This window comes from Syngnathus acus, chromosome 17 (assembly GCF_901709675.1).
Source record: "Syngnathus acus chromosome 17, fSynAcu1.2, whole genome shotgun sequence".
NCBI lineage: Eukaryota > Metazoa > Chordata > Actinopteri > Syngnathiformes > Syngnathidae > Syngnathus > Syngnathus acus.
In genome coordinates, this window is record NC_051102.1 from 1,747,704 (window position 1) to 1,772,929 (window position 25,226).

Here is a 25,226-nt window from a genome sequence, read left to right on the forward strand (position 1 = left end):
TGCTGTTGTCCTACTGTAACTGCATGTATGTTGGTAGCAAGCCATTATGGGAATAGTGGGATTTGTTTGAATGTCGGACTCCGTGGGCAAAATGTTCTAAATTAGGTGGCCAACCGCTGGACAATCCTAAAAGGAGAAGAAAATGTTGCAAACTCAGTAATGAAACAATTTAAAGTGCAGTGAGGAGTGTTGAGAAGATTGGCTGCTTTTTAAATGAGTGAAATGGATGTTTTAAATTTTTTTTTACATATTTTTAAATTTCATCGTGTTGTTAACACCAATGCAATCTATAAAGAATGCTGTTTGCGCTGATTGAAGCTCATCCCCATTTTGCTGTCAACACAGGTAAGTTGGAGTTAATTGAATTGCTCGATCAGCTCCTTGAAGCTAAACAAGAAGTCATGTTCATAAAAGACTAAGTCCGCTATCGATGGCTTGCATCAAAACACCCCACAAAAAATCAGCGTGGGTAGACCCATAAAAGGTCTCAGGAACCCGTTGTGGTTGCGACAAACTTTGATGACAAAGTTTGCTGACTCGCCACACTAGCCCTCATCGTGAGTTTCACTTTGCAAGATGAAATTTGATCGCAATATCTATCAGGACTTGAGTCACAAAAAAAGTCTCAACAAATCCGATCCCCCAAAAAACAGGAAACTTGCGCCTCCTACTGGTATAGATAAATAAATGCAATACATGTATATTAGGGGTGTAAATCGCGGGTTTCTCAGGATACGATATTTGCCGATATCTTAAAGCCTGCTGTGATTCATTCACGATACATCACGATATAGTGCTCCACGATCGATATTTTTATTTATTTTATTTTTTTTAAATAAAAAATATAGAGCAATATCCTGATTTATAACAATTCATACGCAAAATCAACAAGGTACTGCAAACTCTTTATTTAGGAAATTACAAGAGTATTGTAGTATACAAAGTGCTTATTTTAACACTGAACTTTATCAAATTCCTATATTTTTTCTCATATAAGTAAAGAAAAATGAATATTCTTTCTTTTTTTGTAATACCATTAACTTTAAAGTGCATTACTGAACTATTTATTTACAATAATTTTAATTGTCCGTTGAGCCATCTTTTCTTTGGAATCCAAAGTGCTTCCAAACGAATGACTTGAAGCCCAAAGGGGAGCGAATTTCCTCGTCTTCTTGGACACTAGCCATAGCACCAGCCCAGGAGCCGCGTAGTTGTCGGCTCCCCTTTCACGTGCCTGCTCTGCTCACAACACAACACGCCGCGTACTGCTCCCGGAAAGAGGAAGCAAGCAACAATGAACTGGATTTCAAAATAAAGTCGCGTCTAATGTCCGAGGTCAAACACGGCGATATAAATCGATGTTTACGTTTAGCATCGATGCCAATAAATCGTAGAACATTATATCGATTAATCGATGTGTATCGATGAATCGTTACACCCCTAATATGTATGTGTTCAAAGATATTCGCGCCGATGACTCCGCCACCGTTTGAGAAGCACACAAGCGTTCCAGTTTTGCTTGTTTTTGAACGGTTTTCATCCAAGAAGTGTCAGCCATCCTTCAAGCTGCACAACCAGAAATGTGAGGGCAAGTTCACAAAGCACGAACCGCCATGGCGAGTTCTGGCATGACTTGCATCAACAAGGAATTCAACTCAATTAAATGAGCAGGATTGTTCATAGGTATGATACCATACCGTTGCTATTCGAGTGCCGTGGCAAGTTGTAATCGGTGAGTTGCGTTAGTTATGGGACAATAAATTAATACAATAAAATAAAAGGACTGGGGGCAGTCCTAGGCAAGCGGCGCATTTGCAGAAGCAGAACCCAAAGTGCAGGGAAAAAAGACAGATCCAGTAAGGCCAATAAAAACATTTTTAATTGTGGATGCGCTGGACATTAAAGCTCTCTCTCTACATCGTGAAATTTGCGGATGACACCACCGTGATGGGGCTCATCTCAAAGGGGGATGAGTCTGCCTACAGGGACGAAGTGGTGCAGCTATCGGAGTGGTGCGGAGAGAACAATCTGCTCCTAAACACGGCTAAAACCCAAGAACTGGTCATTGATTTTAGGAGGAAAAATAAAACGGACATTCTACCAGTTATTATCAACGGGGTCTGTGTGGAGAGGGTGTCCTCCTTCCGCTACCTGGGAGTCCACATCGAGGAGGACTTCACCTGGAGCGTGAACACCTCTGAGCTGCTAAAAAAGGCCCAGCAGAGACTACTTCCTAAGGGTGCTGAGGAGGCACAGCATTACACAAAGACTGCTGGTGTCCTTCTATCGCTGCTCCATAGAGAGCACTTTAACATACTGTATATGTGTTTGGTACTCCAGCTGCACTGCTGCTCAGAGGAAAAAGCTCCAAGGGGTCATCAACACAGCACAGAAGATCATTGGCTGCCCTCTCCCCACACTGGAAGACCTACACAGAACCCGCTGTCTCAAAAAAACACAGAACATTCTGAAAGACAATTCCCACCCTGGCCACTCCCTTTTCGAACTGTTGCCATCAGGCAGACGCTACAGATCAATTAGGTCAAGGACTAGCACATTCGCCAACAGTTTTTACCCTACAGCGGTAGTCACATTGAATGCCGCTAAAAGAAAATGATTATGTCTGTGTATGTTCTTCTGTGGGTTTTTAGCTTGTATTTTTTAATCTTTTTATTCTATTTTTATTTTTTATTTTCATGCACTGATCGGTTGGCACTTTTTAAATTTCGTTGTACATGTGTGACAATGACAATAAAGATCTATTCTATTCTATTCTATTCTGAATGACATATTTAAAAAAAAAAAAAAGAATTTTTTTTAGAAAAAAGTAGGTTGGTTTCACATTGTTTGCCATGTGCAACGAAAACATCCTAACACATCAAACAAACGAAGCATCCTAAAAGCTTAACCCTCGTGGTCTGAGTTGTCCAGATGGATTTCAGGAACCAGGCTGTAGTATTCCGTGGACTGAGTCATGTATGCTTTCTCCCGATCGTTTGAGTCTTTCAAAACTTCAGTCACACTAATGGCATCCAGCTCGGACTTGCCAGGCCTTCTTTCCTCGGACCCTGAAGGGAGCGACTCCACGGACCCCAATGCGACTTCATTGTCTTTGTTGGTGCTTCCCTGCACCTTCAAAGTCGGGACTCCTTCTTCGACGCTATTCGCCGACTTCTGCTGTGGCTCGCGGTCCACATTAGACCCAGTGCCTCTTTTGCTGGGGGTCCGTTTCTTAGTGAGACCGAACGCAGGAACCTCCTTTCTGCTCCTCCCGCAGCACCAGCACACCAGTAGGAGGGCGAGGATGAAAAGCGGGAGTGCGAGGAAGAGCACGGTGTGGCTGGCCGGCCGGCACGCGTCACTCAGCTTGGCCGAGTCTGCCGCCCGGCCCGCTAGGGTCCGGGGCGCAGCGCATGTCAGGTTCCTCGCTAGCTCCTCGGCCACCAGGATTTCCAGGAAGGAGCAGGAACACTCCCAGGGATTCCCGTCTAGCTCCAGGGTCCTAAGGATGGGCCTCTGGAGCACGGATGCCGGCAGGGAGCGTAGACGGTTCTCCTGCAGGTCTAACCGTAACAGGTTATCCGAGTCCTGCAGGAATCCCTTGGGGAGCTCCTCCAGAGCGTTCTGGCTCAGGTCCAGCACCTCCAGGCGGGGCTGTCCCGCTAGGAAGTAACTGGGTAAAGCTGCAATTCCATTCTGCGCTAAGTAGACCTTCTGCAGTAGGGACACCCCCACGGTTGGTACCTCCAGGGAGGTGATGTTACATCTGGAGAGATCCAGAATACGAAGGCCAGAGTGGTTGGTCAGATGAGACCAGGGAACAAGGCCCAACGTGGAACCCGAGTAGTTGAGGCAGCAGACCCCGACAGGCACCTGGGAGGGGAACGCTGACAAAATGGTGGCCGGTGGGCACAAGCAGCCGCCGGAGAGTGCCGCCATCAGCAAGGGCAAGACGAAGGTGTGCCACCCACCAAGCATCTCTCACAAGGCGGAGGTGGGCTCGTGATGCGCCAGACTTCTCAGAGGATGGCAGGTTGCTATGGAATCGTCGGGCGTTGGCATGGCCTCATCGCTAAGGCTCGAGAACGTCGCATTGGGCTACAGAGGAGAAGCAGATGTGGAGGTTTATTCAGAATTACATGTAGTCTCCGCTGGGATACACTTTACCCAAATCTTATTTAAATTGGAACAATTTGTCTTGTAAAGCACACAAAAGAACTTTTTGCAGAGAAACACATTTTACCTATTACATTTTCTCTGTCTCTTTAATATTTTTGTCATTTAAACATACTTTGTATCTATTTTTTAAAACACGTCACGGTCTTTTTTTTCTTTCTGGATTCGGTTCTCACAGTCTCATTGTTTTAAGACTACTGGAGGAGAATTAAAAGACCACTGTTTGAGGAAATACGGTATTCCTTTGTAGGGAGTAAGGGACTTCCTGTCACATGCGGAATGAACGTCCTATTCCGCGGATGATTTTGAATGATTTGAATCTGGAAAAGCAAGATGACCTCACTCCCAAACAATGGCACATCCTCTCCCTTTTCTTGAAAACAACGGCGCTGTACTCCTCCCGAACTGGAACACATCTACAAAAAAAAAGTGTTTTATGACATTATTACGCATGTATGCGAGTCAGGATGAAGAATCCAAGCGTTTAAAACACGTTATTTTCCCTGATTAGCGTTGCTTAGTCAGTAACAACTTTGTTTTTATGACATGATTAAACATGCAAGTCAAGATGTTATTATATATATTATGAGCATTTCTGGGCTTATTTCAACGGGCCACATCAAATGCTTTCTGTGGTCCTCGTGCTTTACGTTGCACACCCTAATTTTTAAAGAAACAGTAAGGCAGATTTGGATGCGCTGCACACATGTGCCAGATCAGACATTAGAGTGATACTTACCTGAGGCGGCCAGGCAGGGAGAAGACAACAGCCGATTCTTGGGATTTGGATTTCCGTATAATGGGAATTTCCAGAGAAATTCCGAGAAGAACCAAGCTCCCCTTTTGACTGAGAGTGGAACCTCACCTCTTTCTACTTTTTCCTCCTCTTGCTCCTCCTTTTTGTACGGAAGGGGATCAGGGCCAGAATTCTAAAAAAAACAAAAAAACAACAGAATCCTGTCACCGCCCCTTTATTTTTTCACTGGCCCTAATACTCTTCCGCAAGAACCCAATTCAAGAAGTTAGCAAAATTAAAGCTTTCTGATTCCAAATGTATACACATTTTGCGAGAGGACAAACACTAGAATAGTTTAGTATTTTTTTTTGCAATTAAAAACATGTTCTTCTCACTTTAAACATTCTTCATTGTGCACATTTCTTTGTCAATTTGCTTCTTATTTTGGAATCCGTCACAGGATGTGCATCTCATTTTGGTGCGGGATGTTCTTGCTGATGGTCAGCAAGTCAGACAGACAGTCCGGGGCTTGGCATTTTTCTCTTCACATTCTGTTGGGGGCTGCGGTTGAAAAAAAAAAGAAAAAGTTGCAACCATGACGAGACAAAGACAGTGAGTGAATATTGACGTAGAATGAATTAAGTCACTTAGGCGACCCATCATGGCGATAAGGGAGCTCAAAGTTTGTCTTTTAGGGGTAAGTGGCACGTTCTTTTTTCTCCCCTCCATTTTGGGGAAACTCCTTTGATGTACAATACCGTACTTTTTTTGTTTTTGTTTTAAGGTAGACATGACCGCGTACTAACCAGCGATCTGCAAAATCGACTTTTCTGTACGAAACATCTGAAACTGTAACCTGTTGATGGCTATTTGAAGTTGACCCAAAAACAAAAACTCATCAGCTGACAATTTGGAAACATTTTCGTAGCGTCCTGACGTTTTGTGACGTCATTACCGCCGACTTGACGTTTGACTTTTTTGGGTCATTTTATGAGATTAACGTCCAGACAAAAATATAATCATATACATTCAATTATCTTATCTAAGTTCATAGATGCTGATTTATGCGCACGAAACGTATATGTAATTTTTGGATAATTTGTCTTAGGAAAAATTGCATTTTTCACTGCATATTTACAGTGTTGTAGAATTTTTGCATTTTGTATAAAACTTTATTATGCATTTTTCAATTTAATAGAAAATCTCAAATAGAAAATATGCCGTTATGATTTTTTGAATAGTAGAGTCATTTTTAGAAATACATTATCTCAAATAAATAGGATACATAATGGCGCTCTTTGGTTATGCATTTCTCGTTATCTTGCATGATTGTGGTCTCAGAGATTTTTCTGAATGACTCATCGTCTTGGCTGACTTTGTGTGTGCTTATGTGTGTGTAGGACACCGGTGTGGGAAAATCCAGCATTGTGTGTCGCTTCGTCCAGGATCACTTTGACCACAACATTAGCCCCACGATAGGGTGAGCATAGACCACAGCCAGTGTAATACCATTGGAATTCATTTTTCTTGTAGGAAATAGTAGAAGTAATATATTCCAAAGTCAAACTGTTACCATCATTAATCCTTTTTTAAACTGTACAGGTTTAACATTCTCAGCCATCATACATGTGATAAGACATTATGGTGTCGCATGCATGTCACTCCCTAGAGCCTCATTCTTGACCAAGACAGTGCCATCCGGAAGCGAGCTGCATAAATTTCTGATTTGGGACACGGCGGGACAGGAGCGGGTGACATACTTTTTTTTTCTCCCCCTTTCCTTTTCTGGTTGTTATATACATACTTTGATTTCTCCCGCATGCCCCATCATGTATCGTGTTCTCTTGTGACCGTCTTGCTGTCGGCCGTGAAACGTCATCATCTGCCTTAGCGTTTAAGATCACGAGGACATTGCTAGCCCGGCGTCACATTCATTTGACCACAGGGAAAATAGTGAACACATTGAACATTTGCTCATGGTGGAGGTTAGCGACCAAGCCCAGTTTGCTAATACGTAACTGATGCCCCCCCAGGCTCCGCCACTCAGATGGTAGAGCTCGTAGTAACCCTCTAAATCTTGATTAACTATTTGTGCTGACAGTAATGAATAACATCAAAATGGTATCGAATGATGACTCTTTGTAAAAACGTAATAATTATGCTGACTGTGAAAAGTTATGGAACATTTAAGTCAAGTTAATTTCAGTCTTTTTTTCCCCTTTGTAGTTCCACTCATTAGCACCGATGTACTACAGAGGATCAGCTGCTGCTGTCATCGTCTATGATATCACTAAACTGGTAAGATCCTGGTTGCGGCTTACCTTTTGGCATCAGTATTAGGGTTGTGCGTGAGCCCATTACTGCTCTATGTAACTGCAACACAGAGTGGAGGGAAGGAAGTTGACCTGGTAATTTTCTGCCAACTTTGCTTGCAGGACTCTTTCCAGACATTAAAGAAGTGGGTGAAGGAGCTGAAGGAACATGGGCCCGAGGATATTGTTGTCGCTATTGCAGGGAACAAGAACGACTTAGGAGATATCAGGTCGGCTACTCGTGGTTGTTGTACTAATTGTAGTACCTCGACGGAGTGATGTGAGATGAGTGTTATGAGTGTAGTCTCTGAATGATCTTAACTCATAAATCAAGGCACCACTGTTTGTCCAAAAAAAAAAAAGATCCTCACCTATTTTATATCTGACATTGTAGGGAAGTCCCAATGAAGGAGGCCAAGGAGTTTGCTGAATCCATTGCCGCCATCTTCATCGAGACCAGCGCCAGGAATGCCGTAAACGTGGAGGAACTCTTCCAGAAGATCAGTAGGTTCCATGCCACTTCATCCCTAAACCGATTTGAATGGGAAAACCCGTTTAATCGAACCGAATGACAAACAACGTTACATTTTAAAATGTGCCGCACTCTTATATGAGAAGTGCACACCAGGTATAAATCAGTTTAATGCTGATGATGATTTGTTGTTTCTTTGAATGTAATCATCTTGACTAGGCTTTGGAGGGCTTTTATGTGTTACTTATTAATGAACATGACAAAATATACAATCGTGCAATATTGAAACGAATCTAAAGCCCATCTCACCTTTTATGGAGAAGTGCACACACACCCTTATTATGTACCCAGCAATATGTGTTGTGTCACTGATTTATTATAAACCATTATTTCATTAAAACAATCAAGGATTTGCTGCACTTCCAAATACAGCATTTTGACACCTTTTTATTTCAGGCAAACAGATCCCGCCGCTAGAAAACCTCGACGTGGAAAGCACAGAGTCGTTCAAACTGACCCGACAGCCTGCTCCGTCCACCAGGAGGTGCTGCTAGAACATCTACAGACTGTCAAGGTCACAGCCGCCATGCAAAACATCTCATGCTTAGTTTCACATGTATTACAAGGTATTGGGGCCACTATGAAAAGAAAAAAAAAAAGAAGCACTTTTATATTCTAGATTTTTTTCTCAAAAATAGCGATAATGTAAAAAGAAAAAGTTGAATAAAAAAGGTGTAGTTTTACAAGAATAAGTTTTACAAGAATAAGGCAACTTCATAATTTTACGATTTTTGTTTTACAGGACGGAAGTTGTAATATTACATGGAATGTATTATTGTACAAGACTAAAGTTGTCTAATGAGGGAAAAACAATATTTTACAATATATTATGAAATAAGATTTGTGATATTTTGCAAAAAATCATAAGAATTACATTCCAATACTATAATATGAGAAAATTCTATATTTCCGAGAACAAAGAAGAATTCCATGAGAAATAGGTCGTAACTTTTCTAGAGTGAATGGTGTTATCAGAAGACACTAAAGTTGTAACATTACAATTCAAAACGTTGCAATATACGAACGACATTAGAATGTAGTAAACTGAACATTAGTTGCATTTCCTCCATCAACTTTAACAATCATCAAAAAATTGGACAATGTTGCAACTTTTTTTCATACCATTACACCTGTACTATAATTATTTTTGCAATTCGTCTTCCTTTTCAGTTTGGCCTTAATACTCAAATGTGGCATAACCTCAGCTATCTAACAAAAGAATAACTTCACTTTTTTTTTTTAGTAACTCATATATTGCCCTCTTGTGCTGCATTGCAAAGCATTTCCATCCCATTAGCTCTCATTACCCTCAATGCACTGTGGCTCTTCAGTGGCGCATCAACATACAATTTTTATGCACATGCACTTGTGTAGCACACGCACACATACACACGCACACACACTTGCACACACAAATACTTATGCACTTGTATAAGAGGTAACCGTAATAGTTGCATGGTTAGTACGGCGCCCCCTGCTGGAATATTATGCCCGTCCCCTTTGCTACAGTTGTTTACATGTTGAATGAACTACATATGAACACATCGTGTCAAGTGCATTTAGTCTTTGTATGAAGAGACTTGCCTCAGAAGCAGTGATCGGTTTTATCAACATTTTTACCTTTTGTACAAGTGTAAAACCAAGTTAAAAACTGTTTAATAAAACGGAAATAAAGTCAAAGCAAGCGCTCATTAACTGAGTTCATCTTTTAGATCAGTGGTTCCCAAACTTTTGCAGGCTGGCGCCCCCTTTGGCTCCCCAGTGAATTCCTAGCGCCCCCCCCCCCCCCAAGGCACATATGGAAACAAACACCTCTTTCTTGATATTTGGTTTGCTGCAATTTGAAAAGAGAAAGGTTGAACACAAATGTGTATTTCACAAATAAAACCCAATTTAGTATTTAGTAAACCAATTTATTTTTTAGCAGTTTTAACTGTTTCAGCAACATAGAATCGTAAATTAAGATTAAAGATTAAAGATTAAAGTCCCAATGATCGTCACACACACACCTGGGTGGGGTGAAATTTGTCCTCTGCATTTAACCCATCCCCGTGTGATTTTAATCCATCCCCTGGGGGAGAGGGGAGCAGTGAGCAGCAGCGGTGCCGCGCTCGGGAATCAGTTGGTGATCTAACCCCCCAATTCCAACCCTTAATGCTGAGTGCCAAGCAGGGAGGCAATGGGTCCCATTTTTATAGTCTTTGGTATGACCCGGCCGGGGTTTGAACCCACAACCTTCCAGTCTCAGGGCGGACACTCTACCACTAGGCCACTGAGCTGGTCAATAAATAAACATTCCACCAGTAACCTTCATTGTCTCACACGTAATATTAATGGGATGGATGTGCTTGGTGCAGGGACATAAGCTTCTCAACATCAGGCTGGAACTCACTAAGAAGAAGTCGTAGATCCCCGCGGTCAGTAATTTTCAGTCGGTTTCTTTGCTTGGAAAGAAGCAAGGTGACTGCACTGAAGCCCCGTTCTACTAAATATGATGTTGGGAAGGCAATGAAGTACATCTTGACCTTGTTCCACAGCACTTGATAGCAGTCAGAGATTTTTTTTTGTAACCAAAAACTGGCTGGGCCAGAGCGGCGTGTTGTGTACAAATCGAAATTCTTCCTCACCGCCCCCCCAGATCTTTCCACCGCCCCCAGGGGGGCGGTACCGCCCACTTTGGGAACCACTGTTTTAGATGCTCACTGAGCTGAAGTGTTGTTCCACTGTGGAATATCCGCTGTTTACTGGTGTGTGCTTTCATTACAGGGAATACAACATGTGTTTTCCATGTATTATTTTTTGTATTTCTACCCCAGAAGGGGCATTTTTTAATATTACCTTTAAAAAAAAAAAAGACTAATGAGCATGTAAGAAAGTCTTTAAATACAATGAACTAACAAATAAACAATATCATTTTAAAGAAGAAATTAGGTTTTTTAATCACAATATGTTCTATGCATCCTCATTCGTCTAAACCTGGTATTCTGATTAATTTTGCATTAATTAATCATAAAAGTCCACCCATTTTTAGCCATCTCAGAGGGCTGCCATTCCGCCTTGAACCGCCAGCTGCTGTTGACTGACAATAACATCACAGTGCCTGAGGGCTCAGGAAGGACTTTTTCTGGGTTTGCTCATGTAACATTGGCAAGATGATCCCTTAGACCAGTGGTCCCCAACCTTTTTTGCGCCACGGACCGGTTACGTGTCAGAAATATTTTCGCGGACCGGCCGTTATATTAATAAATAATACATTTATAATAAATATATAAACTCACCATTACACTGAATTAGTGGGAGCACTGAGCTTGTTTTTCAGAAACGAGACGGTCCCATCTAGGTGTAATCGGAGACAATGACACCCGAAGTGGTTAAGGTTTGTCTTTTAATACAGGATGCTTGGTCTCCATGTGCCGAAGCAGTTTTGAAGGCTTCATTGCCTCGTTAGCTAGCCTGTCGCCACATATTATGCAGAGTGGGCTTGGCGCGTCAGAGTCACCTGTCCATCCATATTTTAAGTCAGACTCCAGAAATTTTCTTTTAAATGCAGCTTTCCTTTTCTTAGAAGTCGTAGCCTCTTCTTCTTCCGTCTCCTCATTGGGCTTTTTTCCCTTTCCGAAGAAGCTTTCCAAACATCTCTGTTTCTTGCTCATTTGATTGCTTCGCGGGCTCGACTGAGATGACATGTCACGTGACCGAGACGAGCGTCGTGACCTGAACCGACGGATGTAATTGGGAGAGAATCGACATTTTTTAAAATATTTTTCAAAATAAATTCTCACTCATTTTTGCTAGCTTTGCGGACTCGACTGGGGAAACAGGTCACGTGACCGGGACGAGCGTCTTGACCTGAATTAATTGTTCGTCAATAAAAAAAGATATAATTTTTTTTCTTCTGTGCGGCTTGGCGGCCCGGTACCAAGTGACCCACGGACCAGTACTGGTCCCCGGACCGGGGCTTGGGGACCCCTGCCTTAGACACTGTGACGTCATTTTCAGTCGACAGCAAGTCGCAAAATGGCCGCCCCCTTAGATAGATAAAAATACGAGTGGATTTTTCTGCTTAATCCATATTCCCCAAATTCAATATCAAATCCAAATTCAGTGTTTATGCTCGTAGGGGCACATAGAACATACTGTAAAGATTTTTGACTTGACTTCCCCTTTAAAGTGTGTTTTTAAATAAGTTTGTATCATCACTTTATCTCATCCATGCTGGACTTATTGTTAGTATGCAATGAAGCGATCTTGCGAAACATACTGGATGTCAAATTAGTTGATATTCCCAAAAGTGCCTCTATGCATGAAAGCTGATTTATCAAATGACGTAGAGCTTCCTTGAAGGTGCTCTAACTTGTTTATGCATCTAATCAGTGTACTGTAATAAAATTGTAATTATTTACTCTTATTGTCTCTTACCCTTTTATTTTATCATGGTTTGTTCATTTGCTAACAGGATTACATTCAGTTTACTTACTCATTTCCATGAAGTTGGGGCCAAGGGAGGACACTTTGGTGCGGAGCCATCTTGAAGATTTGTAGCATTGTAGTCATTTTTTAATGCAAACAGATGAAGTTGTCATTTTGTAAGAAAGGTTTTGATTTTCAAAGTCAAAGTCTGCTTTAGTGTCAATTTCTTCACATGTCAAGACACACAAAGAGATCGAAATTACGTTCCCACTATCCCACGGTGACAAGACATAGTACACAGTATACATACAAGTAAACAACACAAAAAGTAAAAACAAGAAGGCACAAACAATGAATAAATAAGAGTGATGAATAAATAATAAATAAACAAATAACATAATAAATAAGAGGAGCAAAAATGGAGCAAGTGTGCATATAGCAGACAGTCAGAATATAGCACAAAAGTACAGGACGCTACGCAGAAGGGGGGAGAGAGTTCAGTTTTATAAGAATGTCTTAGTTTGTTGAGAATAAATGTTCAGTTACATGAAAAAAAGTGGCAATTATTTTATTTTTTTATTTCTCAGTAATCATGTTAGTAGTCTTACATCATTTATTGTATTTTGCATTGTCCTTGTGTTATTTGTCTTAAATGAGACAATTGGCCAGAATCATGACTGTATGATATTTTGCTTATTTCATTTGTTTAAGGTTGACAGCTGCGAATTAGTAACTCCGCGGAAGGTGTTCGCTGCAGAGTTAGCGAAAAGTTTTAAAGTGGATATTTTGTTTGAAATTCTAGTCTATGTGATTCTGTAGTCTAAATTTAAGACAACAATTTGGTCAAATTTAAACAAATTTGTGAAGTGTTGCAGTCCGTCAAGTCATGTTCGGTCAGGTGTGTCCAAACTTTTTGCAAGGAGGGCCAGATTTTATAAAGTGAAGGGGCCCGGGGGCCAATAGTTTTTTGGGCCATTTTTTAACTACAAAAATTTCATGCAAATACACACTGTTATAAATCAAATTTCATTGTCACAATTGTCTTTATTTTTCAAATGACAAAATAACCAAAAATAAGCCACTCAGGCAGATGTGAACAACTGTAAAAACACATTCTGCCTTTCATTCATATCTGAAGAGTCAGATAACATTGAACAAACTGTATGAAATACCCTAAATTTACATGAGTTTAAAATTATTTTGCCTCATGAACATTTTAAACAGGAGTAATGCAAAGTTGTCTGTTATTATTAAAACTTAAAACAAGTTAATTTTTCTCTTGTCATTTACAATATCTTTCAGAAAGTAATAGTTTGTGTCACGTCTACAGGTTCATAACATCAACAGTATTAACATGGCTACTTCGTAGCTTGCTTTAGTAATATTTACATTTGACTCACAGCCCGCGTGAAAAATCGCTGTTGTGATGCTAGTTAAGCTTGGAGCTGCTTCACTTTATCAGCACGTCCACTCCCTGTTAGCTTGTCCGTATGTTAGCATGTTTAGTCTGGTAGTGTCTCTTTAGGTTGAAATCCTTAAACATGGCAACCGTCTCTATACAAATAAGACAAAACCAATTGCCTTGATTTTCAGTGAAGAAGTATTGTAATTCCCATCTCTCTTGAAAGCGACGACCCTAGATGTCAACTTTCCTCGTTTTTTTTTTGCAGTCGGCAAGGCAGAAATGGGCGGAGAGGGATTCGCGGCACGGATGCAGACTGATATTATTAAAGTTGTGCTGCCACCTTTTGGTAAAAGGAGGAATTATAGTTTCAAGTTTCATGATTTTTTAAATTCAGTTTAACAGTGCAGGCGGGCCTTAAATAATTAATTATGAGACCGAAGGTGCGGGCCGTGCGAAATCTGACCGGGGGCCGGATTTGGCCCGCGGGCTGGAATTCAAAATCGCGGGGGCGGGAACATCAGCAAGAGTCGCATACATACGTAAGCACGCACGCACATACGTCGGCACCGTGTGCTGTGCGTGCGCGCTCGTGAATTAGTGGCCACATGCTCGCGCACTTCAGTGGTGAGAGAGATCGAGAAAGAGAGAGAGAGAGAGAGGAAGAGGGAGTGAGTAGCGTAGCAGAGACTCATTAGTCAGTAGTGACCAGTTCCCATACACAGGTTCCCTTCCTCTTTAGCTAAAATGTCCAAGTTGGACCAGATCCTCGTTCTCGAGCCCCCTTCCGACCTCAGATTTAAAGGTAAGGTACCCCGCAGATTGCCTGTTGCGCGACAAACGTTCCAGTTTCTCGTGACGGTGTGTTGCCGGGGCTCCAAATGTATTTTTACACTCACTTCAGCGGCTTGTCGTAGGCTGCGAGCAAGCCAACGTTCAGCGCCATTTTAAGTTAGCCGCGGATCGGACGGGCCGCCGCTACCTCCTCGCGCTCCGGTGACGCGGGCGAGCCGGGCCTGGAGGCCACGCTGGCGGCCAAAGGTGGGGGAAATCTGCAGGGGCAGGCGTACGTCGCTGGAAGTGAACGTGTCCGCAATGTTAGCATCGCCAATCACATTTAATTGAAGTCTGAATGATCCTGTCAATGAAATGACTCAATTTGTGCGATAGGAATTCTACACGTTTATGGCAAGCTCGTTCAATGACTGTCAGTTGGAAAAACAAACTTGGCTAATGATCTAGATGCAGCTCACTTTGGTGAAATAGTGCAAAGCTTTACGTTGGTGTGAGGAAACATTGGCTGCAAGGCAATGCTGTTAGCTTCACCTGGCTAGCCTTCTGTGATGTGTCATTTAATCGTTGGCTATAGGCAGTCGAGCTCAAGTGTTAGCATGTCTCAAACGACCCCCTTTTAAACTTTATCAACAAACCACCTCCCCTAAGCTCATTTTGAAATAGTTGTTGATTTCAAACTGCTGCTTTTTATATAGATGGATGTGTACTAGTGATGAGCTTTTCAGGGAATAAATTCCCTGCATAGAATTCTATGCAATTAATTTATTCAAGAGTTCTAAATAACTGGAGATTTTTGTGTAAAAAAAAAAAAAAAAAAAAAGTAGGCTTTTGGGGCAGCTTTTTTGTCTATCGCTTAGAGAAAATAAAATATCCCTTGCCTAAATAACTCTTAAACAGTAGTTAAATATTGCAATATGCAATAATGGAATATTTATAACAAGAGGAGTGTGGGCAATATAATTGATTGCCTAATACTTTATACTTGCGTACCTATAATACTTTAATACTATAATACTCATATGAATGGTAATTGCAGCAGTATATAAATAGCATTGTATGTTTATTCTTCCATTCATCCATCCATCATTTTCTGAACTGCTAATCCTCACTTTATTCCTAAAATACAATATATGCAAGATCAGACAAAGCCTGACGAATGCACAAGAAGAATGTCTCATCCTTATACTGGACAAAACAATCTAATAGAATGTAAATTATTATTATTTTGTTTTGAGTGTGTTCTTGTGCATTGCCATTGTTTTGGAAAGGCACTTAAGTGACTCAAGCTACCCCCCTCCCAATGTTTGGTGTCCTTGAATTGAACCATAAATTAATACTTAATGCCATTAGGCATCCATTTTCTCCAGTCAGACTTAATAAACAAACCAAATAGACGTAATGAATCCAAATATCAGATGTTGCCATTGAACCCATTGGATTTATTAAGGCGAAAACAGTGGACTTACTTTCGAACATCTCAACGTACCATTGAATAGCGGACTTTTTTATAATGTTAAAGGAACATGTCTGCCCTCATCTGGGATTCCTCTAGTTGGATAGAAAGGGGCAGACCTCTTTCGTGTTCTTTTTTTTCTCAGCTATTTTTAGACCACAACGAGGCCCGTGGGACCCAAACTTGGCTGGCATGCAACAAGATGAGCCAAGGTGTCAGCCCGGGCTTAGGTAATAGATGGAGCCAGTGTGGGTGGACCGCGTGTGTATTTCTGTTGGAGTCATTTCCATGTTGCCTTGAGTTATGCTCATCGTGCATTTTTAAATTTTTTTTAATGGACTGCTTTGTATTATTCCTTTTCCACTGTACGCTACCTGCTGTTGACCCATGACTCACGGTATGGCTGTCACTAACAGTTTTGTTTTATTTTTTTTAAATATTCGATCAGGCCCAGACAATAACAACCTTTTAATCCATAAAGGATGGAGTGTCAGTCAAGGAAGACGCAGGTTGCTACAGAGAGAGAAAATAGGCCAGAATAAAGACAAAAAATAGGGATACGGTATATTGAAAGGCAGGGCTCAGTCCCATTCTTTTAAATGTAACTGAATGGCCCACATGTAAACTGGTAGGATATATTTTTACCACAAGCGTCGTTATTATTGGATCCACAGGTAGATATGAAATTATAATTATGGTTAAGTATTGTTGTAAAACACAATAAAGGTGTACTGTATGTACTGTATTTCTGTTGCTTGGCAGCACTTGGAGGAAAGATGGGAAATGGTGTTATTTACAGGCAGCATAGCAGGGGACATTGAAAAAGTTTGTTTCTAAGTTAACAGTCAAGCACAAGACATCTGAAAGCATCATGCTCTAAAAATTTTAAATGGAACAAATATGTAATGTGTGGAAATGAGTCAACCATTAAAAAACGTCTTGGCCTTTTTTGTGCTAATCGGTTTAGATGTTTTTTTTGTTTTGTTAAACTATTGGTAGCCAACTTTCGTGTGTGCGTAATCGGGAGCGGGTGATTCGTATCACGGGCAATGATCACCACGCATCCACAAGTTTCTCGGATTATTTTGGCGCACACATTGTCCTCAACAGACTGTCATTGACAAAGTCGAACAGGTTTGCAAAAATGTCCTGGTGACGTACCTGAGTGCACGCGTGTGGAACAACACTGCCGTGCTTGTGTTCTGCAAGCGGGTCATGCCTGCCGTCTTATCTTTCTCAGCAGCGGATGTGAATGTAGCCTTTTGTCAACACTGGCCAAGCTTAATGCACAGCCTTTAATACCTCACGACCTGCCATGCAGAAACACAAAATTCACATTTTCCTAGCCTGAGCTTCAACGATGCTATTAGCATCAGCTATGCTACAAGACATTAGCAGCAGCTATGCTACAAGACATTACCTTGAGTATCAGCAACGCTAGCACACGTTAATAATCAGCTGTGCTACTTATTGGACGTTAGACTTTTCATTCTTTAGGAGCAAAGCACGTAAATTTAAGATTCACTATAAAAGTGTGGCTGTATGGCTCCAGGCGGCTCGGTGGCGCACTGGGTAGCACGTCCACCTCACAGTTAGGAGGGTGCGGGTTCGATTCCACCTCCGGCCCTCCCTGTGTGGAGTTTGCATGTTCTCCCCGGGCCCGCGTGGGTTTTCTCCGGGCACTCCGGTTTCCTCCCACATCCCAAAAACATGCTTGGTAGGCCGATTGAAGACTCCAAATTGTCCCTAGGTTTGAGTGCGAGTGCAAATGGTTGTTTGTCTCTGTGTGCCCTGCGATTGGCTGGCAACCGGTTCAGGGTGTCCCCCGCCTACTGCCCGATGACGGCTGGGATAGGCTCCAGCACACCCGCGACCCCCGTGGGGACTAAGCGGTTCAGAAAATGGATGGATGGATGTATGGCTCCATATCTATGCAAGGATCAATACTTGGTCTTGGTCATCTTATGACTGAGCTCGCTTCCCATTAGAGTTCAAACTCTGTCAACTGCATTTAGCGTTAATGAGTTATGACATGGTGAAAAACAGCTACACAAAAATAGTGATGGCTCGAGCTCAATCAACTAAACTCAATCAGCACAGTTCTCTTTGGAGTCTGCAAAGAGAGCCGTCTCATGACGCTTCTGCTTTCCAACTTGAAATGTTATTTCATCAAAAATGCTTTGTGGGATTATGATATTGGCTAATGAAATGTATGAACAACACTTGGGGGCTGGGTTGGGCATCACAAGTTATTTATTAAGCGGATTTGTTTTGAATTTATTCCAGGGATTTCGTAGTATGGTGGTTCCCAAACTGATTTTTTGTCTTGTGTACATAGATTCCTGTTGTCACACCGCAGGCACCATCTCACTCATCTGTGGAAGTTTCTCAAAAAGAACAACAGATTATCAAGTGAAATGCATTTTTGTCTTCCTAATTGGAGTATTTAATTCTCAGACATTGTCTTCATTTGAACTCAAATTTAACATAATGATAAATAGTTGCCTTGAAAATAAATACCGTAATTTTCGGACTATAAATCACGTTTTTTTTTCATAGTTTGGGTGGGGGGGCGACTTATACTGACGAGCGACTTATATGTGAATTTTTTCAAAGATTTTCAAAAAAAAAAAGTGAAACCGCGCTGTAGCAAGGGATTACTGTACTTTGAATTTCAAGTGACGTCAGCAGCGCGGCGCGGCGGTTGTTTACATAAAGGACAAAGATTCGATCACGGGATGACGAAGGGCCCCACATACTACCGGCATCATTAGCGGCTTTGTTTGTAAGTGACACGGAGGACGAAGAGTTTGAAGGATTTAAGGATTTGGAGTGACACAAGGTTTGAAAAACTATTATGGCTTTTACGCACGCCCGGTCCTACTCTACGGAGCTCTCTTTCACTTCCGTGGATGGAAGTCGGGGGCCGGCGCTCGGCCGGATGGCTGTCCGAGGACGGTGGATGGGGCTCGGGCATGGCTTTTACGCACGCCCGGTCCTACTCTACGGAGCTCTCTTTCGCCTCCGTGGATGGAAGTCGGGGGCTGGTGCTCGGCCGGGTGCTCGGCCGGGTGGCTGTCCGGGGACGGTGGATGGGGCTCGGACATGGCTTTTACGCACGCCCGGTCCTATTCTATGGAGCTCTCTTCCACCTCCGTGGCTGGAAGTGCCACCTCCGGGGATGGAAGTCAACGGCGGTGCTTGGGGCCGTGTTGCTATTTATGTTATAGTTATTTGATATATTTTATTTCGTTTAGCAACTTGTATATGGTTTTATTGTTGCAGTTCAGTAGTTGTTGGCTCGTTGAACTCTTGTTTTGTTAAATAGCCGTTTACAAAACCCACGTCTTTCCTTGTACTTTGTTAACGCTACAATATAGTTCTATACTAGATCTGTGGAATAATGACGAGGCTGACGTCGGGGCGCATGCGCGGCGTTGTTGACAAAGGACGAGGAATTTGATCGATGGATTTAATGATTTGGAGTGGCGCAGATGGTTTGATAATATTCTTGCTTATATAATAGTTATTTGATATATAATTTATATATCGTTATATGGGCCTGTGGAATATTTTGAAGTGCAAGCGCCGCGCACCCATTGTTGACATAAAGGACGATCGATGGATTTAATGAATTGGAGTGACGCAGATGGTTTTATAAACGTGTTATTTATGTAATAGTTATTTGAATAATTCTGAATGTTACGTCAGGCCCGTTCTCAGCTCTTCGTTTGTGTTTAAGTCACGTTAGCTTACCTATCGTTTAGCCTGTTGTTGCTCGTTCATGTCTGTTCCTGGTGTTGGATTTTGTCAATTAAATTTCCCCCAAAATGCGACTTATACTCCGGAGCGATTTGTGTTTTTTTTCACGTTATTGTGCATTTTATGGCTAATGCGACCTATATTCCGGATCAGCTGGGACCTAATGTGTACACGCCAAAGGTATTCTCAAATCATTCAGGTGGTCCCCATCCAGGCTGCCTTTAATCCAGCTCAGTCTATTGAAATAATTTAAAGGCTTTTATCGTCGTTCTCTTGTCTGCGGGGAGTCCTGTCAAGTCATTCTGCAATGCCACCGCAAATATAACAAGCTTTAATTCAATTTGGCCTTGCAACTACATCTGCCTAAATGAGTTGTGCGATTGTTCAAATGACCTCTTGAGTTATTTTTCCAACTTTTTGCCATCTTTTTTCTTATTTTTCCTAGAGTATGAAGAGCGCATTTGGGAACTTCCGCTCTTTGATTATTAATTTATGGCTGTTATTAACTGATCATCTTAGAATCAATTATCCTATCACTTATTCCATCAAATACACTGCTCAAAAAAATTAAAGGAACAGTTTTTTTATCAGGGTATGGCATGAATTCAATTAGACTTTTCTGAGAAGGTTTTGATCAGGTACGTGGCAGAAGGGGTTGTTAATCAATTTCAGCTGCATTGGTGTTGATGGAATTAACAACAGGTGCACTAGAGGGGCAACAACGAGATGGTCCCCAAAACAGGACTGGTTTTGCAGGTGGAGGCCATTTCAAGTTCCTCCCTCTTGATCTTTTTTAACTGTTTTTCCATAAGTCTTGGCTTTAGCAAGAGTCATCATCACGACTGGGAGCATGAGGCGATTTCTTAACCCCCCTGAAGTAGCGCAGATTGTCCAACTCTTCCAGGATGGTACATCCATGCGTGCTGTTGCAAGAAGATTTGATGTGTCTCCCAGTACAATCTCCAGAGCATGGAGGAGATTCCAGGAGACAGGCAGTTACTCTAGGAGAGCTGGACAGGGCCGTAGACTGTCCTCATTCCATCAGCAGGACCGATATCTGCTACTTTGTGCAAGGAGGAACAGGTTGAGCACTGCCCGAGCCCTACAGAATGACCTCCAGCAGGCTACTGGTGTGAATGTCTCTGCCCAAACAGTCAGAAACAGACTTCACGAGGGTGGCCTCAGTGCACGACGTCCTGTAGTGTGCCCTGTGCTCATTGCTCAGCACCATGGAGCTTGATTGGCATTTGCCATAGAACAGCAGAATTGGCAAGTCCACCACTGGCGCCCTGTGCTTTTCACAGATGAGAGCAGGTTTACCCTGAGCACCTGTGATAGACGTGAAAGGGTCTGGAGAAGCCAAGGAGAGCGCTATGCTGCCTGCAACATCATTCAGCATGAGCGGTTCGGTGGTGGGTCAGTGATGGGGGGCATTTCCATGAAGGGACGAACAGACCTCTACAGGCTAGAGAACGGCAGTCTGACTGCCATTAGGTATCGGGATGAAATCCTTGCACCCATGGTCAGACCCTACCTGGGTTCCTCCTGATCCACAACAATGCCCAGCCTATTGTGGCAAGAGTATGCAGACAGTATCTGGAGGATGAAAGAATTGACACAATTGAATGGCCCTCACGATCACCTGATCTAAACCCGATAGAACACCTCTGGGACATAATGTTTCGGTCCATCAGACGCCGCCAGGTAGCTCCTCAGACTTTACAGGAGCTTGCTGATGCCCTTAGACAGATTCGGGAGGACATCCCACAAGACACCATCCGTCGTCTCATTAGGAGCATGCCGTGACGTTGTCAAGCATGCATACAAGCTCGTGGGGGCCACACAAGATATTGAAAATAATTTTGAGTTGCAGAAATTGAATTTAGGCAAAATGGATGAGCCTGCCACATCATTTTTTCACTTTGATTTTTGGGGTGTCTATATACTGAGCCCTCTGTAGGCTGAAAACTTTTATTTCCATCAAAAGATGTGGCATCCTTTTGTTCCTGAGACATTAAACTGTCCATATCAGTATAGATATCCAACTTTTTTTTTTTTCACCATTGAGATCTGATGTGTTTTCAAAGTGTTCCTTTAATTTTTTTGAGCAGTGTACTTGATTACATTTACCTTCTAGTAGTATCTGTGGGCGAGTGGTTGTGTACACGCAGTGCTCAAATTCCTAAGTGAATGTTTTTGCTCTAAGCTGCCTTAACTCCACTTTGCTGCTGTTACATAAAACATACAACTTTATTTTTGTCCTTTTTTTTCCCTTTAACTGACCCCACACCTTGAGCATCTATTTTCTTTTTCTGTATACCTCCATGGAGACCATATCCTGTTAACTGAGTGCCGCAACAAATGTCCATGTAATAAACATGGACAGGCACCAAAAATGGTTCCATTCAGTGTAAATATTAGTAGTAACACTAACTCCACCGTTTGTCTATTTGTCTTCCACCAGGTCCATTCACAGATGTCGTCACGACCAACCTCAAGCTGAAGAACCCCTCAGACAAAAGAGTGTGTTTCAAAGTCAAGACGACGGCGCCGCGCCGGTATTGTGTACGGCCCAACAGCGGCGTCATCGAAGCGGGAGCCGCCGTCAACATCTCTGGTCAGTGAAGTTTGCGTCTTTCCACCAACTGCGACAGTTTTTTAATTTCATGCCAAATTACTCAAGCAGATTTTGATTTTAATGAAACTTTTAAGGATGGCACAAAACTAAATCTTAAATAAAAACTAAATCATAATATGTCCCCTTTAATATAATCTTCCCCAATGGACAAGTTCACTCTAATTCAGGGATGAGAATTTTCCGCGGATCCGCGGATTTCCGTGTTTTTTTCCGTCGAAAGTATGTTCGTGAATCGTGTAAATCTGTTGAGAAAATATTTTTTTTATATATGGGGGGGGAGTGGCCGGCTAGCTGGCCAGGCAACGTTGGCCTCGGCGACTCTCGCGGGCATTCCCCCGCCCGCCGCAACAGCGTATACCCCCCTGCTACTTTTCCGTGCTTTTTCACATTTGCCATTCTCATCCCTGCTAATTGTGTTATCTTTCCCTTTTCAGTTATGCTACAGCCCTTTGACTATGACCCCAATGAGAAGAGCAAACACAAATTCATGGTGCAGACAATCTTCGCCCCACCCAATGTCTCTGACATGGACTCTTTGGTGAGGAGCAAGCATGTGTGACGATTGAAGTGTGCCCTTATTTTACCACTAGAGGGCAGCAAATCACTAATCTGTTACCAGGACCCTCTGTATCAGGGGTCACCAACACGGTGCCCACGGGCACCAGGTCGCCCGTGAGTACCACATGAGTCGCCCGCAGGACTGTTCTAAAATTAGCTCAAATAGCGGCACTTGTCAGTGAGCTGCATCTATTTATTTTACAGTCAAACCTCGGTTTTCGAACGTCCTGGTTCTCGAACAAATCGGAATTCTAACAAAAAATTCCACTTACATTTTGGAAAGTACATCAGGACTTTAAAAATATTTTCTAAATTTCAGCGACGGCTCTGTCACAATAATGCGACCAGCGCGGTGCAGTTGCGCGGTGCAGTTGCGCGGTGGGCGACGCTCTACGGTTGCGCGTTCGGCGCTGCGCTGCAGTTGCGCGATCGGACAAATATGTGCAAATGAAAAAATGCTTAAAAAAGGCGTTTTTTGTTTGTCTTGTCTTCTCCATTATTTGTAATGGGAAAAATAGATTCGGAATTCGGCCGATTTGCTTCTCGAACCGCCTTCTGGAACGGATTGTGGTCAAAAACCAAGGTTTGACTGTATTTTTGCTATTCTTGTTAAAATCACACTTACATGTGAACTGGAAATGACAATAATAACACATAGTGAAAGCCAAATTGAGCAAATTGGCTATTTCAAACTGGTAGCCCTTTGCCTTAATCAGTACCCAGGAAGTAGCTCTCGGTTTAAGAAAGGTTGGTGACCCCTGCTCTGGATGTTAGTAGTTAAGCTTGTATATCGGGGTTCTGGCATAATCGTGTGCTCTCGAGTAAATGTGCCGAAATGTTTCGTGATATTTGGTAGAACTGCAGGGTGACAATAACTAACATCTCCCACTTTGCGCGCTTTCTCTCGGCCGCTGCCAGTGGAAAGACGCAAAACCCGATGACCTCATGGATTCCAAGTTAAGATGCGTCTTCGAGCTGCCTTCTGAAAACGATAAGATGGTAAGAAACCGGCGCTGACGCTAATTAATTATGCCCTAAGTCTCATTTTACCAGGGGACCATATGCACATCAACGCAAGGCTAACTCCCAAATCCAAAAATCAATATAGCAAACAAAATGATTTTTTTTCTGAAAGGTTTCTTTTGAAAGAATGAACTCTTCTACGGTATTTGAATTTATTGAATGTGGCTGTCTTTGATATAAACATAACCTCAACCTCGTCGTAGTTGCACAAGCATCCACTCAGGGTTTCCTTCCCTACTTTCAGAATGACGTGGACGTGAGCAAATCTGCCCCGGTGATGAACTCTGCCAAGGCTGAGCCGCCCTCAGCCGCGACAGCAACACCAGCACCCGCCGCCACCAATACGGCCACTGCCTCTGCTTCCTCATTGGATGACAGCGAGATGAAGAAGTTGCTGGAGAAGTGTAAGCGGTTGCAGGCGGAGATGAGCAAAATCGCTGAGGAGAACCGACACTTAAAGGTGAGACACAAGCCCCCTGTTAAATAAGTGGAAGGCAATTGTCATTTGTGCAAAACATGGCCAAAGATATCGTTCTGATTTATGTACAATGTATTGCTAAGGCAGTCACGGATTTACTGTATATACCAAACTGTGATCCAAAATACTTAATCCTTTCAAACTCATCTTAAGTTACGCTTAAAAATAAACAACTGATTTGATTAGGAAAAAATGCACGATGAAAACTGAAATCAGATTTTTTGTGCCAAAAGAAACCGGCGACATTGTGCTAAGACTTTATAGTCGGAGCACGAGTTGACACTTTATCCTTTCAAACTCATCTTAAGTTACGCTTCAAAATAAACCACCGATTTGATTAGGAAAAAATGCATGATGAAAGCTGAAATCAGATTTTTTTGTGCCAAAAGAAACCGGCGACATTGCGTTAAGTCTTTACAGTCGGAGCACGAGTTGACATCAGTGCGCTTTGCAGGACGACGGCGCGCGCATGAGGAAGGTGGCACGCTCGGATCACGCAACCTCCAACTCGGCCGCCTCCCTGCCCTCTCTCCTGGTGGTCATCGCGGCCATCTTCATCGGCTTCTTCCTAGGGAAGTTCATCTTGTAGACTCGTGGGTCGGCGGTGGCGTCTCCGCCCTTCTTTCCCTCAAATCAAGTGTTTGTCTTGACATCGCCATATCACTGCTAGCGTGAGCTTCCAGGCCAACACGCGTGTACGACAAAGGCGCTGCCTTTTCTTTCTTGTTTATTTTTAACTTTCACACACGGTTAAATGCGCACACGCGTTCGGAAAGCAAAGGCAAAGACAAAGGGATTGTGTTCTTTTTTTTTTCTCCCCCTTAGATGGCTTCAGGTCATGTGACGGAAAGTTAACTGTCAGTCCACAAGGAAGTGAATCATAACCACCTCTCTGTCTCTCTCTCTCTCTCTCTCTCTCTCTCTCTCTCTCTCTCTCTGTCTGTCTCTCTC

General features: G+C 42.5%; 3 protein-coding genes across 4 annotated transcripts; 2 read left to right on the top strand and 1 right to left on the bottom strand.

Moving 5' to 3' along the window:
• Positions 1-2,784: 2,784 nt before the first annotated feature.
• Positions 2,785-5,084, bottom strand: si:ch211-106k21.5 (leucine-rich repeat-containing protein 38). Of its 2 annotated transcripts, none has more exons than XM_037276690.1 (3): positions 4,916-5,084; positions 4,520-4,592; positions 2,785-4,098 (listed from the first exon to the last, which is right to left on the bottom strand). In XM_037276690.1, the coding sequence occupies exon 3, from the start codon at positions 3,976-3,978 to the stop codon at positions 2,905-2,907; it is 1,074 nt and encodes a 357-aa protein (XP_037132585.1). In that variant the 5' UTR covers positions 3,979-4,098; positions 4,520-4,592; positions 4,916-5,084; the 3' UTR covers positions 2,785-2,904. The 2 variants fall into 2 exon arrangements, with proteins under 2 accessions (XP_037132585.1, XP_037132584.1); XM_037276689.1 differs by having other exon boundaries at positions 4,515-4,592.
• Positions 5,085-5,384: 300 nt separating this feature from the next.
• On the top strand, positions 5,385-9,447 carry rab31 (RAB31, member RAS oncogene family). Its single transcript, XM_037276548.1, has 7 exons — positions 5,385-5,609; positions 6,313-6,392; positions 6,582-6,663; positions 7,139-7,210; positions 7,348-7,454; positions 7,619-7,728; positions 8,153-9,447. The coding sequence occupies exons 1-7, from the start codon at positions 5,574-5,576 to the stop codon at positions 8,248-8,250; spliced, it is 585 nt and encodes a 194-aa protein (XP_037132443.1). The 5' UTR covers positions 5,385-5,573; the 3' UTR covers positions 8,251-9,447.
• A 4,726-nt stretch (positions 9,448-14,173) lies between these two features.
• Positions 14,174-25,149, top strand: vapal (VAMP (vesicle-associated membrane protein)-associated protein A, like). Its single transcript, XM_037276363.1, has 6 exons — positions 14,174-14,373; positions 22,043-22,195; positions 22,651-22,754; positions 23,693-23,773; positions 24,042-24,257; positions 24,730-25,149. Exons 1-6 carry the CDS (start codon positions 14,316-14,318, stop codon positions 24,862-24,864), a joined length of 747 nt encoding a protein of 248 aa, XP_037132258.1. The 5' UTR covers positions 14,174-14,315; the 3' UTR covers positions 24,865-25,149.
• Positions 25,150-25,226: the final 77 nt, after the last annotated feature.